The sequence below is a fragment of the Opisthocomus hoazin genome, chromosome 2 (assembly GCF_030867145.1).
Source record: "Opisthocomus hoazin isolate bOpiHoa1 chromosome 2, bOpiHoa1.hap1, whole genome shotgun sequence".
Taxonomy (NCBI): domain Eukaryota; kingdom Metazoa; phylum Chordata; class Aves; order Opisthocomiformes; family Opisthocomidae; genus Opisthocomus; species Opisthocomus hoazin.
In genome coordinates this window covers 9,493,290-9,514,170 of record NC_134415.1, presented here as the reverse complement: position 1 = coordinate 9,514,170, position 20,881 = coordinate 9,493,290, and the positions used below count along the sequence as shown (strand labels likewise).

The 20,881-nt window shown below is 37.0% G+C and overlaps 1 protein-coding gene across 9 annotated transcripts in view; it reads right to left on the bottom strand.

Moving 5' to 3' along the window:
- The window catches only part of RYR2 (ryanodine receptor 2), a 449,014-nt gene that overhangs the window by 2,420 nt on the left and 425,713 nt on the right, over window positions 1-20,881 (bottom strand). For all 9 annotated transcript variants that reach the window (XM_075412466.1, XM_075412469.1, XM_075412474.1 and 6 more), the window contains 8 exons: window positions 18,394-18,527; window positions 11,758-11,818; window positions 10,283-10,429; window positions 8,240-8,374; window positions 5,161-5,317; window positions 3,531-3,595; window positions 2,115-2,215; window positions 447-498 (listed from right to left, as the gene is read on the bottom strand). In XM_075412466.1, coding sequence (XP_075268581.1) covers window positions 447-498; window positions 2,115-2,215; window positions 3,531-3,595; window positions 5,161-5,317; window positions 8,240-8,374; window positions 10,283-10,429; window positions 11,758-11,818; window positions 18,394-18,527 — 852 coding nt within the window. The remainder of the gene's footprint in view (window positions 1-446; window positions 499-2,114; window positions 2,216-3,530; window positions 3,596-5,160; window positions 5,318-8,239; window positions 8,375-10,282; window positions 10,430-11,757; window positions 11,819-18,393; window positions 18,528-20,881) is intronic.

The following is a 20,881-nucleotide window of genomic DNA, read 5'->3' as shown; positions in this document are numbered from 1 at the left end:
ACTTATCTCACAAGTTTCATTTTAAATATATGCACAAGCTCTTTCATATGGACTTATCCATGAATATAGACATAGAAGACGACATATAGATAACAATAAAGGACAAAAACTATTAAAAAAGAATCAAGATGGAGAAATGAAGAGTGCTGCTTTCACAGGATGCTTAAATGTTCTGTTTCTCATTATTTTTGTTTACAGTCTGCATTTCTATTTTGTGAAAGTAACAATTTAAGAATAACAGGTCAAATAACAAAATAAGAATAGAAAGTACTACAGAACTGATACTCAATCTAACATTAAGAAACCAAAGAAGCATGAGAATTAAGTTACATACTATATAGGGAGCTAATCATTAGAATACTCCTAGTTTTGTCAGTCTGAATGATTTTTATTTTAGAACCAGTCTTACTTAATAACTGTTGTCATTCATAGAGTTTTCAACCTACCTGTCCTGTATGCTCTGTTTCATCTTTGTTAATAAGATACATCAGAAAAAACCTACAAGTAAAGAAACAGCTATTATGAATAGAGTATTTGGAAACATTAGGCAATCCACAAAGCGATGAATATTGTTCAGCATGTTGTTTACAGTGATAATGCTGTTTGTGGATGTACCAGTTCCAGAGTTATATTTATGATAATATTCCCAGACACATTAAATATATTTTCCTGACACTGCTGACATTCACTCATTGTTCAATGAATAGTATGCTAAAATGCAAGTGATTCAGTTTGACTCACAGTAAATAGCAACTCAGTTTCAATGAAGATTTTCTAAGCTTTCTAATCTGAAAATTATAATAGATATTTTCTTGCTCGTGAACACTAATCTGAAAATTATAATAGACATTTTCTTGACCATGAACACCAACTTGGAAGGAAACAAAGAACAGCCATTGGAACTTTTTTTATTCCCTCTCCCCACAATGAATAAGAAATGCTGAAGATGATTAAGAGATTTCTCCTAAGTTTGAGATATTTTATTAGTGTATGTAACTCAAGACCAATAGGAGCAGAAGAGAACTCATAATTTTAAAAATACATTAGTCTTGGAGTTTTGAGATATCTGACAGACACTAAGTGATGATTTCAAAATTTCACTCATAACAGACATTCTCTCTAAACATATGTAAAAATATAAATTATGATCCTCCACAAAAATATGAAAAAAACATTTCCTTAGGATGATGCACTTAGGGTAAGTATGCTGTAGTATGTTATTTGTGTAGTACTTTGTAAGCAGGAAAAAAATCCCACAGAACATTGCTTTTAATGTATTTTGCTTGCACAACCATTTTTTCAGGTGGAAGTTCTTTGTAGGGATATTTGACTTTACAGTTGCAATATTTTGTGCACATACAGATTATATATACACACAGTTGGAATATATTTGTGCACATTTGTGCCAGCTTACAGACACAAAGTCACAATCCATCCATTGCTTCATACTGACAGCATTAGTATAACATACACTTCGGCACTGGATTTTCATATGTATTTGACAGAAGAGAGATAGTACAATACAGTGATTGTGGATTTGATAAACGGTTTTATTTCCAGATTTAAAAAGATGGAGTTTAGCGGTCACTGCTGCTCTGCTTGGATTTGCCAAAGGTGGCCAATGTGGACCTGATGCCCTTGGTCTGATCCCTCCCCTCTCTAGCTCCTCGTTCCAGTTCCTCCACCTCCCTTTGTTGGGTTCTCTTAGTCAGTCTCAGCACTCCATCCAAAATAGTTTGTTCAATTACGGTTTCCCTCTTTTGTGGTCTTCTTTGCTTGTGCAATCTCTCTATCAGCCTCCACGGCAGGTAATAGTGCTCCTGTGTACCTTACACAACACGCTCAATTTTACACCTCCACAGCCACATCCTAACTTACCTGTTTCCATCCCTTAGCTCACACAAACTTGGTGTGTCACAACCAAGCTGGAAACAAAGGTAATGAAGTTCGTTCATTCCTTGCTCCCACTGCCACAGAATTCTATATTCAGACAGCATGACTGCACATCAAAGCCGAACAGTACTGACTTTTACTTATGCAAAAGAGCTAATCAGGTACTTGCAGAGGCTGCCAGGGTCATGAGTTAGCGAGGAGTTCATTTTTACTGTACTCACAAATAATTGGCCAAGTTGTGCTCCTGTAGCGTGTGTGTTTCAAAGCCATGGGGCACAGTATCAAAGTAGTCATTTCCTATTCCACAGATAAAGCACTTCGTCTAAAAGAAAGAATATAGAGCACTTCAACACTATATATAACCCTGCCCCCCTTTGAGAAAAGGCCAATAAAAGTGTAACAATTTTCTTGAAAATGGCAATGCATCATGTATAATATGTGCTGAACAAGAAGGTTTTTCTTTTAATGATTGGGACTGGATACTTCAGCCAAAACACTTGAGTAGAATTTTAACTGTCATCAGAATAGCTTCTTACTGTTAAAAAAAAAATAAATGATTCTTTGCCAGCTGTAAGTGAAGAGGTATCAGGAGAAAGAATGGCATACAACGGTCAAAGCTGATTTTTCTTCCCCCTTTAACACTGTAAAAGTAGTACTCACTGTAACATATGGCAGTATTTACCTCAATGCCTATTGTGCTTGTTCAGCTGAATCTGAATATGCTCGAAGTTTAGATTACAAAACCCAGTGGGTCTGCAACACTTTTCTGAGTTCTTATAGTCATGCTTAAATGACAGAACAAAAACCCATCAAGTACAGGATACTTTCACACACAGATTAACCAAAAAAAATTACATCCGAGATGAACTGTAACATGACAGCGTTAACGCCCTGTGTTAAAAACCTCTAGTCTGAAGATCCAATAGACTTAAATAGCCACAGACATGTAATTCATTATAATATACAGCAGTGTGCAAAGATTTTTCTTGTTTACAAAAATGAAGATACAGGGATTAGTCTCAACTTTAAAAAGTCATGAGAAAATAAGCTGCTAGGCTTTTCGCCTGAATTTTTGTTAACCTATCACTGACAGCAATATCTGTCCACACTTGATCTGGAAGTATTAAAAAAATCCATACTAGGAAATGGCAAACAAATACAAAATATGCTTAGAGCAGAATACCAGTTTAGACAGCCCGGGTTTGTGTCCCATGCAGAGACATGCAAGGTGCAGCTAGCACCTGTCAAAGCATAGCATAACCTCTTTCACAGGAGGCAGCAAAGACTGGTAAATGCTATTCAGAACCTGGATGCTGGCAGACTTTTCTCTTCACAAAATCGTCTAAAAAGACTTGTACTGGGAACTAATAGAACTACTTGTGTAAGTTGTTATAATTTAATAGATACCAAAAAAAGTCAATCAGAAGAAAAACCCCTTCAATTATTATTTCCATCTAAAGAACTGAGATGTGAGAGTAGAAGCTCATCCAGGACATTGTGCGATACTGGACTGTGCACAAAACTCTATTTTCCTCTTAGTTTCAAAAACTATCTACCAGCTAGATCACATTTTGATGGAAAACAGATACTCATGAAACCTGAAAATAGGGCATGATTCAGCAATTCAATGTTCTTACCTCCATGTCTTCCTTAACTTGCTCCTGCTGATCTCTTAACTCACCAAAAGCATCAATAATTAAACCTAGGGTTTAAGTCAAAATTATAATTAATGTTCAAGAATAGAACTGTGACAAAGAATATTTGGGAGAATTTTAAACAAGAATCTTGTGCAGAAATACTAGATACTCAATACTTCAAGAAAAATGAGCAAGTCAAAGAAAATGGCTACCAGTAACATCACTGGCAATATACAAATTGGACAAATAAGGACTAACTCCACAATCATTATTGACACTACTGTGCTGTAAAATTGATGAATACCAGAAGAGAATTATACTCAAAGCTTGACAGCTAAGGCCTCTACTCTTCAGTCACTCACAAAATGAAGAAAAAAAACAAAATGAGATATGCCACTTCAGGCTACAAAAAATTTGCACCCTGTTGAACTCCTTTTAAAAAATTGTTGTTTGGGTAAGAGTTATAAATGGTTTACCACAAACTCAGAGTCACCTTCTAAACTTCCTTGCAGGAAGTCAGAAAGCATCCTTACTGCTGACAAAATCACCCTAAATTAGCTGACAGAAAGCAATAAGGTACCACTATTTATAACCACAACTGGACCTAGCAAAAATCATTACACTTTTTTCCAAAATCAAGAATATCACAAAATCACAGAATGTTCGGGGTTGGAAGGGACCTCTGTGGGTCATCTAGTCCAACATCCCTGCTGAAGCAGGGTCACCTACATCAGGCAATATACTTCTGTTAATTTAATAAAAGACGATCTTCTGGGCATTCTTGACAATCTTTTGAAGGTATAATATGTAAACAGATGGGGCTTTTAATTACTTTAGGTAATAACATTAAAAATCATTTATACAAACATAACAGAAAAACTCCAGACATCCCAAAATTCAGTATCCACTTACGCAGACTACAATAGCAAGCCACACCACCAGTCAAATAGTTTCACTCAAATTCAGGAGCTAATTTGATGACAGCTGACTTTCCATTGTCATTACCCAGGATGCACCACAGCTGTTCCATATCAAGCACCTTTCTTTACTCTTTGACGTAGTTCAAGTAAGCCAGCATCACAAGAAACAGAGGTTTTTATGTAAGAAAAGATTAAACCTCTTAAAGCTATGTTCCAATTTTAACACCACTACCACCAATCTGAAGATTTGGCAGACGGTCAAGAACACTAGATGTCGGCAGGGGAATGCTGGCAGTACCCGCTAATGATTTCATCTGCATAAGCTCACAACGGGTAGCTTATGCTGAAAGACAATTTTAAGGTATGCCACAAGGTTTCTAATCACTTTCTAACCACTTCTGTTACTGATTATTTACAGAAGGCTTTTAGTAAGGGCAATGAGAATTTAGAAACTGTAGTGACACCAGTATTCTCACAGCAAAGAGCTTTTTTTGTTTCCACTGATCCAGTTAGAGCCTGCTGATTTTACAGAGACCAGGAAGAACAGCGTATGGATAAAAGACAGCTGGGTGTGATTTACTGCATCAGTCTGTGCTTCGTGATCTGCCCTGGTGTCCTGGTTGAATCTTAGGTGTATGATTACCGCAGCACCAAGATCTTTGTACTGCTAAATAACACTTCCAGTCTCACCATGGGTTACAAACATATACCTTGAATAATTGCAAGCAGGATGACAATCACAAAGAAGAAGAACGTGATATCAAAGATAATCCGATAGATTTCATATTCATCTCCTGCTGGATCCTCTATTTCATCACCAATGCCTCCCCCTGCACGTACTCCAACATACATGTGAAACATATAGCACTAGAAAACACAAAACAAAGGGATACAAAGTTTGTCTGCAGCTAAAAGTAAAAAACCCATTGCTCCAAATTCAGTAACTGGCAGAACTGGCCTACAGTCTAGCAACGATGTCGAGATATCTTTTTCTCCCCTTTGAGGTTATGTATATTCTGAGGGAGGTGAAATGCTGCTGTGCAGCTGAAGCTACAGTATTTCATGTTCTGTTATTATGTAGCAGTTCAGAAAGATCAAAAGCTCAACTGCCTTGAGCCCTGCAGCACACCATGAGTCACAAACGTTTCAATAACATGCAAATAGGAAATACCACTACCACGACAGCCGCCATCTTTTCCATTTTCTTAGCTCAAAGACTTTCCCCATCTTTGGTGCTTCAAACAAAAATTAGAAAAACAAAACAAACAAAAAAACTTCAAGAATGTTTGTAGAGAGGAGAAACTAATGATGGAAAAAGTCTGAGACTAATCCTATGAGACTATGACCTGAAAAGAAGTATAATATTTCTTGGTACTCTTGGATGCTGACAATGCAAAATTTCCAGTTTATCATGCTATAATTTAATAGAAAATTACAGTATCACTCTCAGAGGTCAGGAGCAGGGGATTGGTTCTTTTTCTCTAAGTACCTTTGCAAACTACAAGTCCAGAGTTATCACTCCCTATCAAAAAGTAGTGATGACAATAACAATAATGAACTCCTAAAACCTAACAATACAAAAAAACCACTCTTTTATTTCTATGCCACAATTACACCCAAGATACCTTACATAAGAAATTGATTAGTAACATACAATGCTGAGTGACCAATGGCTGAAAAACTTTACAATTATTAGAGACAGTTTTTATTTCACTATTGAAGGTTCATCATTAACTTACTAAGTGCATACAGTGTTAGTTACCTAAAAAATTTTAAAAGTTATTTTTCTATTTCTACAAACAAAAATATATTCTCTGTACTTTTATGTTTCTTTTTTTTTTAACACCACATTGCAAGTCTTACCACTTTTACAGAAGACAAGTCTGATTTCATAGCATATCACATGTTATTCTAACTTATTCCTGTACAACATAGTAGCCTTTCTCTGTGTGTATTTTCAGAGAATTACAGAGCAGGTCAGGTCAGAAGGGACTTCAGGAGGTCTCTGGACCAAATCCTGCTCCAAACAGGGTCCACCATAAGGTCAGACAAAGTTGCTCTGGGCTTTCTCCAGTCAGGTCGTTAAGACCTCCTCAGGATGGAGACTGCACAATCTCTCTGAGTAACCGGATCCACTGCTTGGCTCCCTCAGTCAGACCACCTTTTTCCACTTTATGTCCATAATCTCCTGCCATGCATGGCTGTAAAAAGCCTGGATTTGTCTTCCTCATAACCTCTCCATAGGCACTGGGGAGATGCTCTGACACTCCCCTCCACCCCAAAGCTTTCTCTTCTCCAGGCCAAACAAGCCCAATTCCCTCAGCCTCTCCTCCCAGGGCAAGGGCTCCAGCACCTGACAACTTCACAGCCCTCCACTGATTTATCTCCAGGTTATCTATGTCTTTCTTGTACTGAATGTCCTAAACTGGACAAAAATACAGACATACTAGTCTGCTTCCACGGTTTATCTCATAATTGGGCTTTTAAATGGTGACATTTCCATGGAAGCTATTTATATTGCACAACATACTGAAATACATTTAACTTTGTTGTACTTGATTGCTTTTAGAAGGATATTAACAGCAATGCATCTTAGAAATTCTTCATGATTTAAGCTCTGCCTACCATCCAGAACTGCAAAGCCTGGCACTGCCTCAGTAAGTACAAAATAATTTTCAGTGGTTCTGTGCACAGGAAAGATTTCAGTAATGGCATTGCCAATTGAAGATAATCATGGCAACTCCTGCTAACGGGAAACTGATGAATTTCCAAGCTTAAACAATCATTTCAGTTCCTTAATTACTTATGAAAGTCCGTAACTGCCCCTCCTCCCGAATGGCCTGTAGAACCTCAAGATTCAGAATTACTGCCCTTTGACATGGCTCAGCTTCACAGTTTGTAGCTGTTTTTCATTTTTTAAGAAACTATATCAAAGAATACCATCACAATTCACAGAATCACAGAATGGTGGTGGCTGGAAGGGACCGTAAAGACCATCTCACTCCAATCCCCCTGCCATGAGCATGGACACCTTCCACTAGACCAGGTTGCTCAGAGCCCCGTCCACCCTGGCCGGGGGGGAGGGGAGACAGCTACAGCTTCTCTGGGCAACCTGGGCCAGGGCCTCACCACCCTCAGAGTAAAGAATTTCTTCCTCATATCTGATCTAATTCTCCCCTCTTTCAGTTTAAAGCCATTAGCCCTTGTCCTGCCCCTACAGGCCCTTGTAAAATGTCCCTCTCCAGCTTTCTTACAGACCCCTTCAGGTACTGGAAGGCTGTGATGAGGTCTCCCCACAGCCTCCTCTTCTCCAGGCTGAACAGCCCCAGCTCTCCCAGCCCTTCCTCCCAGCAGAGGGGTTCCAGCCCTCTGGTCATTGCTGGGGCCTCCTCTGGCCCCGCTCCCACAACTCCAGGTCTGTCCTGTGCTGAGGGCTCCAGAGCAGGATGCAGGACTCCCAGGGGGTCTCAGCAGAGCGGAGCAGAGGGGCAGAATCCCCTCCCTCGCCCTGTGCCCACGCTGCTGGGGACACAGCCCAGGGCACGGTTGGCCTGTTGGGCTGTGAGCGCACACTGATGGGTTATTTCTCCCATTCATTTATAGATGTGTTTGTTTAACATACACAGGGTACATCTAACTGTTAGAGAAGTTCATTATGTTTCTTTGCCTTCGATTATAGTCTTTCCTGTTGCTGGCTAATGATACAACTATATGAACAGGAACTACAAGAAGCTCAGGGCAAAAACATATCATTTTAAGAAAAAACACAGAAAGCATAATAAGACTTACTGTCAGCATATCATCACACTTCATGTCTGGCATATCACCATCTTCACTCTTGTTGTAGAACTTGCGGAAAAAATTGAATGCCACTACTGTATACAAGTACACTACTACTGCCAGCAATCCCACTGTTAGAACAAGCTGGAAGACAAAATTACAGAGTGGATATAACACCACCATGGAACTATGCTATACAATTTTCTTTGCAAAAAGAGAAGGAAAGTAACAATAATCTATATGTACTAGCAGAAGGAAAACTTCCTTTACTTTTTCTCTGTCTCTTTGCGTGTCTTCATAATATTTGGTAATACGTCTGCATATTATCGTGCAAAGATTGTGCATTTCACCTGTTTTCTTCTGAAGGAAAACTATGCTTCATAAACACAATTACAAGGACAAATCTTGCAAAATCTAGCAGATGCATACACAATCAAACAATCCATTAGAATCATATAAAACTCACACAGTCAGACAAAAATATCTGAAAGTTTACTGCCCAGTAGAAAGAGCACTACTATTTAATATCACCTACTATATAATTGCAAAATAGTATTTCTACTAATTTAAAACTGAAACTATTTTGTTTACATCTATGAAATCACATAAAAAAGAAATTGTTCCTATTATTTTAGTATCTACCTTAGAGAAGCAGCAACAAATACCACACTGTTCAACTGCAGCATCATTTAAATTTTGCCTTGAGCTTTATGGAAAGCAGCTGGAAGTGAACTGCAATATCCTGCAAATTTATTTCACTTGCAATACTGCCAGACATAAAAAGTTCCTTATCATAAATAATGCCCCCTTACTCCATAGACAATTTACTAAAACTTCAGGACTATTTTAAAAGGTAGAACAGTTCACTTGTTTTCAGATGTAGACTGATTTTTTTTTTTGTTCTTTTAAGAAATCAGAATTAAGAGTTTAAGAAATTCTGTTCTGTAAAGGGCAAAGACTGCAGTATGTTGATATCTAACTTTTCAAGACAATTTTTGTTGCACAAATGAAACTTGTTTGCCACATAAATTAAAACAAATAACAGTTTGTCAAGGTGAGTTCACACTTCAGAGTCTTCTGTACAGCACGTGCTTCACCAACTATTTTGAAATATAAACTGTGTCCATTTAAATGTGTACTATTTCTTAAAAAAAGTTGGCAAGGACAGTGCATTTGATGGCACAAATCAATTAAATCACTCCTTGTACTTATAAAAAAATCATTGCTAATGATTTTATGTTTCTCTAGAATCAAACCTGCTTAAAACAAAAGATAATAAAACCAGAAACCCTGAAAAACAACTTGCTCCTGATAAATTTTGAAATAGCACTTGCCACCACACTTCTAAAGTACCTATGTTGTATAAAATCAGAACTCAAGTGCCACCTTACTACAACATCACCTAAAGATACACAATAGAGAAGACCTTTACATTACCAGCCCACTTGAATAAGAAATATATTAGCTGCCTCGCTGGAAATCTTCTAAGCAGACCAAGGATGGCTTTTTTACCATTAAAAAAATGTTTACAAAGATCCTTTGAACTAAGGCCATCAGACTTGAGGAACACCAAGTCTCAGGCTACATTAAATGCCATTCCTACAACAGATCTCAGTAGATGAAAAGCCTTAGTTATTTTCTTTTTTCTAACATTTCTGTTCTTTCCTAAATCAGAAATGTAATTTCAGATTTTGAAGCTTCTTTAAGAAAAGATTTCTTATTATCAAAGAGCTGAGTTTCTCAAACAGTCCTCTAACAGAAATACTAACCGGATCTCAACTGGATCCTTCTATAAATTAATCTTGAAAAAATTTTGAACAGCAACTTTATGACACAGTTCCTCATACCAGCTAGATAGTGTCATATATCCTAGTGCCATTTTCTCATGTTTATAAATCCCATTGGCTAGTTTTCCCACTGACCCAAGTTCTAAACCTCATGATGAAAGAACAATTCTCTTGTCAACTTGCAGAGCAGCTGAATTAAGTCAAGAAGTGATCTTTCCTGCATAGTACTTAAACAAAAAAGCTGAGAAGATATGAGAGTTGATACCTGTTTGCCATTGTGGGTCACTGATGACAGGATAGTTCGTAATGTCTTGAATCCCATTGCAATGTCAAGGAGATGAGCAGCAAAGAAAAAATTGTTGTAATGGCCGAGGACTGACATGGTCATGTACCATGCTAGGTAAAGGAAAGACTAACAGAAAAAACAAGCACATCACAAAATAAAACTCATGGCTATTATCCTTAACTTAATTCAAAACACTAAGGAAAGATAGAAATTGCTTGAATGTGATTTTCTTTAATAGAAAACAGGGGGGGGGGGTTTAATAGAATTTGCTAGAGATCTTTGAAAATTTGTGCAAAAATAGTAAATCAGCAAATACAGAGTTCACCAGACAGAGTCAACATTGACATGTTCTAAATTTTAATTCATAAAAACTGATTTTGAAATTGCTGAACCCTTGTTTGTAAATGTTTCTAATGTATAAAGTTTTTCTGATATAAATTTTTTTGTTTATGAATTCTAAATAATTACATTAAAATATTAAAGCCCTAAGGTGGTTAATGACAAATGAAAGGACTCTGCAAGCAATAAAAGGAGTTTATATTTAATTCAAACTACTAAAGTACTACTTAAACATTGAACTACTATGTAGTATACGAACTATTATTACAAATGTTTATTTCATCTTTTCTTCTATCATTGAATTTTTATTGGACTTAAAGACAAGTACATATTTATAAGAGAAATTACAGTCCCTCCTTTAGAAAAAAACCTAATGCTGAACAAACTCTAACTGTTTATACATCATGCTGTCTGTAGACATGGAGACTTATCGATCCACTCTTCTGACTAAAGTCAGATTACACTTTCACTCTCTGGCAGTCCTAGTTCCAAAATCATTTATCCCGCAACCATTTCTTCCACCAGTAAAATAAGCTGAGCTAGGCAAGTGATAATTATAAGCCTCTCAATAATCATATGATGAGTGACTTCTTAAACTGCAAGGTATTCAGTCTTGTTTATCAAACATTTTATTTTTGTTTTTGAAGACTCATTATTACCCTCGTTCTGAGTCACATCCTACTACCAGTTTCAGTGATACAAATTTTAGCAATTCCACGTACATTAACTACACCAATCTGAGTGTCCTCCAGGTATATTCAAGTGTTCATAGAGTTAATGAACAAAATGAAAAATGGCAATTCGAATTTATGTAGTCAGTTTTCTAATTCTACAGCGCAGTGCTTGCTTATTGGTCCTGAATAAAGCATATCAGAAGTGGGTTGGGAATTGCCTGAGGTTCTATAGACTAATACTTCTGTAATTGGAAAAAGATTTTGGCAATGTCTTTTTAAGCTTCCAAGATTTTCTTCATCTATGTAGTAAATTAAATATAAACCAGAGTATCTCCTATTTCCCTTTGAAGCACTTTGGGTTAACAAGAGTATATTGCTTTTTAGAAGGTGAATATATACACATATATATGTATCTATATATACATATACTGATAAACTTACATTATCAGTGAAAACAACTCCTAATTTCCACATCTGATACTTAACATCAATGGAATTTAGCCTGTAAAAATACATAAATAAATTGAATTTTACACCAAAATACAACAGGAAAATATGCAACACAACCTATAGGAAGTGTATTGTCACATAAACACAGGAGACTACAGCTGATCTGTTTCTCCAAAAGCTGAAACACATCAGAACCTTGTTCTAGTTCACACTTTTACTCTGGAATGGACCTGCCCAAAAAAAAAAAAAAAAAAAAGGGCAGAAAACCAGATTAATAAATATTGGTTTGGATTCATCAGACCTAATGCTGATTGATACCTACAATGTTATCATGTATGTACAAGTGAAATTAACTGTCTATATAATCCATGGAGAAAAAGATTTTTTATTTTTTTTTTAAATGCAACCCATCTAAGCCTAAAGTAGCTGTCAACAAAGGTCAGAGAATTTGCACCCCAAAATGCCAACTCTTTATCGTTAGTTATGACAGTATACCTTGGTTGATACAATTAGATGACACTAAAGAGAGACAAAGTGAGGCGAAATCAATCTCAGAGCTTGTGTCCTTTGCTTTTCCCACTGATATCAGGAACAAATGTGAATGAAAGAGAAATTTTTATTAAAAGCTTTTGCAGAAAAAGGCCTGGGGTTCTTGGTGGAGCAAGCTGAGCGTAAGCTGGCAATGCACCCTCACTGCATGGGCAGCTAATGGTGGCCGGCGCCCCGTGAGCAGGAGCGCTGCCAGCAGGCCAAGGGCCCTGATTCTTCCCCTCTCACTCAGCACTGGTAAGGCCACACCCAGAGCCCTGTGGCCAGGTCTGGGCTCCCAGGTTCTTCCATAGTTTTTGGTGCTTTGTTGTGTTAACCAGTTAGCCTCTCCTATGGTTCTCCTCTCTTCAACAAACTTCATGTTGTACAGACTGATACCATAAACTATTCTCTCAAATTTTTTCTTTAATTAACACCTCTAGGTATTAATTGTCCTCCTCTTCTATCAACAGAAATACATGTCTCAAAATTAGGCTACATTTTTTGCACTAGAACTAAACACATTAATCTGCTTGAAGCTTTTCTCTCCTCCTCTATGGAGGAGCGACACAACTAACTTCCCAAACAAGATGTACACCATTTTGGCTTGTAACTGTGTCTTATTGATAAAAAAAGGTTTTGACTTTTTCTGTTTGTAAAGGTTTGGATCATCTGTATTATACTGACACAAAAAAATTTCTAAATCTGGATCACAATTCAGGAACATATATAAACCGTAGCATGAAAAACGTAATTTGTCCCACTTTTATCCTCAAAAAGTGAGTGAATTCAGTGTTCCTGAAACAGAACAGCTGCTGACAATGAATAAACAAGTAGAAATAATGCTGGCAGATGTCATACACCTGCCATATATGAAAACATGTAGTACTTCTGTACCAGATGTATATATGGAATTATCTGAGGCCTTAGATGGAATATTAAGAGTTAAACTCTAGTCTTTCAAGAACTGATTTCCAAAACTCTTACTTGTATAGCCAGAGCCACTAACCACACAGAAGTAATAGCTTTATTTGAATATTACTCTGCCAAGGAATACCTTGCTGTCAAAATACCAAACTCCTACTTGTATTGTATGCAACAGTATTTGCTCTTTAATGCAACCAAAAATTAACACCATTTTTACACATAAAACTAAAAGGCAAAAGACTCAGCTTGAACCTCCTGTATAATACTATAAATACTGTACATATATGTGGAGCTACTATACTTGAAAAACAGCCTTAAATCAAAGTTAGATAAAGACCTCTACACCAAACAGTCTACAGCCTATTTTAGTTAAAAATTCATTTTTCCTTCTGAAGCAAGATAAGCACAGAGACCAATGGTGAATTCCAGAGTCTATTATCTAGTCAAACAAGATTCGACAGACTTTAATTTTCTTTTTACCATTTCATTTGTTGGGGCTTTTTTCACCTATGCAAAGCAACAAATTACTAGATTAACAAATCTAAAACTTCTCATAAGGTGACACAAAACATTTTTAAAGAATGAGAGTTGATCACAGTTTACTAGGCACATTGATGGCACATTCAGCAACCAGTTCTGCTTCATTATTCCCATCATGGTAGACAGCAACTCTGTAGAAAATAAAGCCTAAGGTTTCACTTGAGTTTCTTCCATGGTGACTCAGGCCATAGTCACTTGGTGACATTTACTGTCTGATTAGGATTGCAGCGATGATATTTGTGTAACAAACAAACTACACACCATAGAGAAATAAAAGCTGCAAGTTTTTTTTCTTACAGGTTTTCAAGTTTACAAGGATGGAAAGATACATTCATAACAAAATTCACATTCATATCCTGAAAGAAATTATTAGAATCATGCCAGTCTCCAATGTCCCCAAACTGGGCTATACTTCAGATACCACAGAGTACACAAAGATAAATCTAGCACGCTGCCATTTCACCAAAGCTAGGAGTCCTTCTTGAATAATCAAATGGCTTCTCCATCAAGTCTAGCACAGCTAAAAGCTGCTGATACCATTTTAGTCAACCCTAAGTTCTAAGAACATTTTCTAGCCCCAAATTTGAGTTACTAAAGAAACCACAATTTATAGAAAACTCTGTCCTAGAAGGAAAAGGAAAAAAACAAGGTCAAAAATATTAAGAACAGTTTGTCATTCAAATATTGCTCAATAATGTACTCAGGTGGTAAAATGAACTAAAACCTCTTGAAATTTATTTCTGAAAATCTTATTGCAGCAAGTTAATTTCTTACTTTATTCTGACTCAATACCAGTGACTTCTTATGTCAGGCATATTCTTGTGACTGCATTCCACCTACTCATAACTATATTTGTCTTACGTATGAAACACCACAGAGAAGAATGCTTATGGATGGGCAGAACACTCTCCCATGAAATGGCAAAAACACTGCCGGCACCAGGGGAACTCATCTCTAGTGGCTTTAATTTGATGATTTTATATTTTACAAACAGCATTAGCTAAAAACAATGTGAATATTGACCTGTATGGAAAAAAGAACTGCTCATTTTTCCATATCTTCATTTTTTTAAAGTAAGTCTAATACGGCTAGCAAAGCAATAACAACATGCATAATACTGCATTCTCCTGTTTATTTCTGCTTACTACCTTGATCAATTAGCTCAAAGACTTAAAAGAATAAGAGATCATATAAAAATTAAGCTGTACAGCTGTGAATCAAAAAGCAACAGTACGGTTTCAAATCTCCCTTGGAATATCATTAGTTAGTATTATACTGGATGAATTTCCTAGCCTGAATGAGTTTTTACTTGACTACTTTCTACATCATTGAACAGGTCATCACACACTGTAGTACTGTAGTTGTAGTAGCTGAGTTTAGCAATGGTGAACAATGGCACAGTGTGAGAAGGCACAACGTGAATAAACAATAGAAAACTTATGAGAAATTGCCTCTGTTACGTTTGGTTGCAACCTGCACTAGTCTTTCATCACCTTCAACAACACCCAGAGTTTTTACAGCTTCTTTCTTTAGGCCTACTGCGTTCAGCTGTTCCGAGTACAACATAGTAGGTTTTCAAACGTTATTCTTTCTTCCCTTTAAAAAAAAATCCTCAGTTAATCAAATGACACTAATGTTATCTGGAATCAACAAATTCTGAAATTTTCAGCCTGAATCATTTTAATGTTTGTATATCACAGCTGTTCAGAGCAGCTACAGGGCATCACCACCTGAGGAACCACTACCGTTACTGAAAGTTCAAACTGAAAAATAGTCTTGCAGCAGCCTTTAACCTTTTTCCAAAATGACAAACTAAACCTGGGAAGAGTCAGTTTTAACTAGTTAGATCGTCACATTAACTTTCTTGGCAGACACTGAAATTTTCTGTTAAAGGTTCCTTCAGCTTGTTTCAGGAGGTTAATCTAACACAGAAAACAGTTCAGAAAGACAACCCAACTTTCTAAAGCTGTTAAGAAAAATCATTAATGAAAATATGATCATTCTTACTAATTAATGAGTTTCAATGTAGGTGTTTAGGAAGATCTTCTGTTAATGTTACTATTTGCACAATAGAAAGCATGCCATCGGATTAGAAACATTCACTGTTTATTAATGAGACAACTCATTTTTATTGCAGTGTCGAAATAGTGCTCCCTTTGTGCTAGGTACTGAACACGAACAATATCAGCAGGTGATATGTTATAGAGAATGGCGCCAGTTGACCACTACAAAAAGAAAGTATTGAACCAAACCAAACGAAAGACACCGAGTAAGTAATTGTTTTAAGTTATCTATTTGCTTTGGAGATACAGCACATAGAATAGATTATTACTCTAAGGTATCCTACACAAAGCCTCTGCAAGGATCCACTAGGCTTAAGATTACCAAGTAAACAACCAAAGGAGGAGGTACCTTATGTTACCATCCATAAGCGGAAAGGCTTGAAGTTGGGCTTCTGACATATGCATCATCCCTCTCAGTGGAACAGGCTGGGAATTTGGACATTATACCTTAACAGTAACTATGCCTGCCTCTCAACCATGAAGCCTGAAGTCACTACCCGCTTGCAGATATACACCTCTATTTGGACAAACAGGCACATCCACAGGTTTGTAAATCCCGTGGTGACATAACATCAGTTACAAATCTTGTGACTTCGGGTGTAGAAACTAACTCAAATCAAATCCCTCACTTTTTCACCAGTCATTAGGGGCAAGAGGCAGGCTGACACCTCAGGGAAAAGTCTACTAGTTTATCAGAGACAATACTGTTCTCCAAGACACTAAATTACTAACAAGTGGGTTACCTGCTCCATAATCTTTTGAAAACCTAGGTTATTGTTTCTCCTGACAAGGAAGAATAAGACCTTTTAATCTCTTTCACATTCTGAGGCCAACCGCACTCTTTCTTTGCACATTTCACATTTATGATACAGTTTATCTTCTTGTCAAACTACGGTAACCTCACATCTTCCAAGAGAAAATTATTTACATTTTTCTCTTTCTGAAAGCAGAAGAATTCTTCTATCGCATGAGCATCCAGCAGAAGCCCTGCTTATTTTCCCCCAGGTTAGCCTTATATCACTGCTTGTTGCAGATGCTTGAGCCTCAGCTGCCTCTGCTATTGACTGACTGAAATAACGGCTGCGGAACCAAAACCAGCAGTTAGGTAAAGCGACTGAGAGGTAATGCTCACTATGACACCTCTGATAAATAATTTTCATCTTTGTGTCTTTCCTATTATTCTCTCAAATTCACCTCATCCAGAAGAAAAACCAGGTTCATTTGTACAGAGAATGGAAATGCTTCGTGCTGCATCTCCCTTCTGTGTTGTGAGAGTCACAGGTATCTGGTCTGGCCTCAGTCTAGGTCACCTCCTGCTGCCATATGCAGAAGCAGAGGCTCTAGAGCTGGGATCCGTACCAGGTCACAAAATTCTCCATTTTTTTTGCCCAAAACTGGTGCCGTAAGGGTTCAACTCCAGTTCCTTTCCCACCTCTCTCTTCATTGCACTGTAAATATATTTCAAATATTGAATCTGGAATATGCCTAAGTTTTAGTAGCTTCATTAGTGTTCATCTTTGAAACTGGTAAAAAGCAGATACAGGTACCTTGCTGAAACATAAGAATTTTATGTGAACGGTTCTGTAAGCTTCTATCATAGTTGCTTATTTTCCCACAGCATATTCATGTGTTTTATGCATGGAATGGCTTCTCCAGGTAGAACACAAAAGACAGACTTCAGGTTTATTTATCCATCTTTACAAAAAAACAGATATTAAAGATACATCTTTACAAAATCAGCCCTTGCTTCAATGCAGTTCTAATCTACTAGTGCTCCCACTGTCTATCTCACATAATCTTTGCAAACCCATTGATAAAATGTTGCCCTCAGAGAAAGTTGTCAATAAACCCTTACGTAAGAATCTCTGTAGCATTAGAATTCCATCTGTTAAAATATATTCTACCTATTTTAGTATCTTTTTTTGTAACACAGAACTGGAAAAAACATTTTGCAGTGCTTTACAGAAACTGAGGATGTCCCTTCCCTAAGAAGGAAAATGAATGCAATTACTCTGAACATCTCAGGGCTTTTTGTCAGGTCTGTTTCCCAGATGATAGGCAAATACACAGTTTAGGGAAAAAAATAATATAAAAAGATGTGAAGACTAATCATCCAACTTCCTAGACTTTACTGGTCACTATCACTTAAATTTATTTCATAATTTCTTTATAACCAGAATACACAGTGCCAGTTTTGCCCATTCTTTCCAGCTGAGCTGAACTGAGAGAACAATGAAAATGAGTTTCCAGCCCAGTTGTAATGACACTATCAAAACAGCGAGAATGTGATGCATTCAACCAGCTGTGCACTCAACTAAATCTTCATACATAAAAAACAGTGGAGTCCTGCATATGTTACCTATAATGAAATAAATTCATTATATCATTCAATATAAGGATCTATTTATCTTACATAACTTCACATAAAAGAGCAACAAGAAAATTCAATGCTGAATGACAAATCTTGAATACATGATTTTAACTTACAAAAAACCCTGAAACAAACAAACAAAAACAAAACAAACAAACAAACAAAAATCACACAAACAAACCAGAAACAAATGCTTACACAGCAGACAAGGAGCTATCCTTCTTTGGTTTCTTCTTTTCTCGAGCATCGCTAAAATCGAGAGCAGCTTTGTCCATTCCCAGCAACTCACTGATCCTGTCACGGCCATAGAACTCACCATATTTATCCATGACCTAAAGTGAAGAAGTGAAGAGGAATATTCAAGAGAATCAGTTGGGTAGACCAGTTGCTTTTTAGTCTGGTTTCTGAAAACAAAATGTTTAACATATACAAACTTTTTAATCTGTTTGCTTCCATCTGTCTACTATATCAGTCAGTAATATTTTTTTTCTGCTCAATTGCAATCAATACAATAGAGGCAAGAGGTGAGTGTCAAAGATAAGATGTTCTGACTCATGTAATGAAAACAGGAAGAGGAAAGCAAACTGGCAGAAGGAGAATAACCAATATCATCACTGACAGTAAAAAAAATCACTGTGAGCTCACACAGGAAAGGGATGTTTTGAATATCCTAGCTACGTGAAAACCTCTGATTAAAATAAGATTTCTCAAAGACAGTATTTGACCCTTACTAATTATTCCTTTTAAGAAAAAAACAAAGAAATAAACATACTTATTCTGTTTAAAAAGATTTTTTAAATAACATGAATGACTTGATTAGGAATTTCGGATGGGTTTATATTTTTTTTTTTGTAAGAGGAAGTATTTCACATTGAAATAGTTGTGAAAAATGTCCTCGCTTATTATCTAGCTCCATTGCATAATTCTATTATCTTATTTTTTGTTAGTTAATAATGCAATGAACCTGTAACACATATAGATTATGTAGGAATCAAAAGATCTTTAACAGACAGTTACAGCTAAAAATTATTTTGAACTTAATTCAAACTATCCCCCATCTCTTTCTCACAACATTTAACATGTTTCATATGAAAATTTTCTGGAAATGAACATTTACTTGTTCTCATTCTCACTGAACACACAGCTCCTTCCTAAATATTATGTGTTTCTTTTCATTATCAAAAGAATACTCAAATACAAACAAGACCATAAATGAATGACTCCTGCAGTGTGGTATTATATCAGCTTCCTTATAAGCAATGTTTTAAATCTTTACTGCTATTTTTGCAGATTTATAGAGACAAGCTTTGTCACATGCCTGAAAAGAGTGCTTCATTCAACTAGGCTGTGGATTTAAGTGCACATAAATATACATAAAAGAAAACATTCTTTGCAAAATACTGTATTTAAAGGCACTTAAATCTATGCAGAGCAATTCCTCAGCTAAAGATAAAGTACCAAACCTTCTGCATGATTTAAAATCATCCTCCCTTCCTTTTACCAGGAACCTTCCTTGACATACTACATTGACAGAAGCAATGCTAAATTTTATTTCCCCGAGTACTCCATGCAAGCTACTCCCTCCTCTTTGCTTAGACAGATAGAAATATGGAGCTAAGAACTTCAAATACGCAAAAAAATACTTTCAACAGCAAAATGAATATACAACTCAAAGCATTTTTAGATAGGTTTACCTAAAACTGACATGAAGCAGAAGAGTACTACTAGTATTTAAATAGACATGATTCCAAAAGCGTGATCCAAGACTGGCATTAAATGGTGTGAAGGAGGGATAAATCTGATCTAACAACATAAACACCCTCTTTTTCAGTTGTGATCAAATACACCAGGAAGATTATTATTTTTGTAAACTATGGTACATACATAACATTTATTTTCTAAGAGCAAGTTGAGAAAATGTTTGACATAATGCTCAAAAGAAATAAACTTTAACAGTCTCTGCTTACGGAGGACTATTTTTGAGAGAGAGAGATCACTAGGTTAAGCAATAAAAACTCATCTGCACACCCACAAAGGAGCACAGAGAGACAACAGCCGAGGAAAAGTCCAAAGAACACCCTGCCCAGCTACCCCAGACCCATCACAGGAGCCTTCAGCCCATTAAAGGCCCATCTCCTCAAGACTACAGGAGCACATGGGCACAATGGCAGGCAGGAACCCAAATTACAGATTCCCAGTGAACGGACACCCTGCCTGGTCCCTCCCTGGGCTGTCCCAGGAAAGCCTCAGCTGCAGGGTCCGGGTGTGAAACCCATCAAGATGAGTACTGGGAGTAGTTGCACAGATCACCTTTCAGACTACGAGGGTTACTTTATGGGATGGCGAAGGCAGAGCATTTGGGGATTGCACAGAACTTACTATTGGATGTTATGGGGAGGAAGCAAAGATGAGAAAAGTGATGGATTTAGGTGATTTGGGGAGGAATACGTGTGGGAAAACAGAGTGGTAAGGAACAAAAAGGGTCAGATGCATGTATATAGTTTGCTGGTCAGTACAGTTGTGTTACGGGTTTGCGTGGCAAGGTTTTGGTAGCGGGGGGGCTATAGGGGTGGCTTCTGCGAGAAGCTGTGAGAAGCTTCCCCCATGTCTGATAAAGCCAATGCCAGCTGGCTCTAAGATGGACCCGATGATGCCCAAGGCCAAGCCAATCAGCGATGGTGGTAGC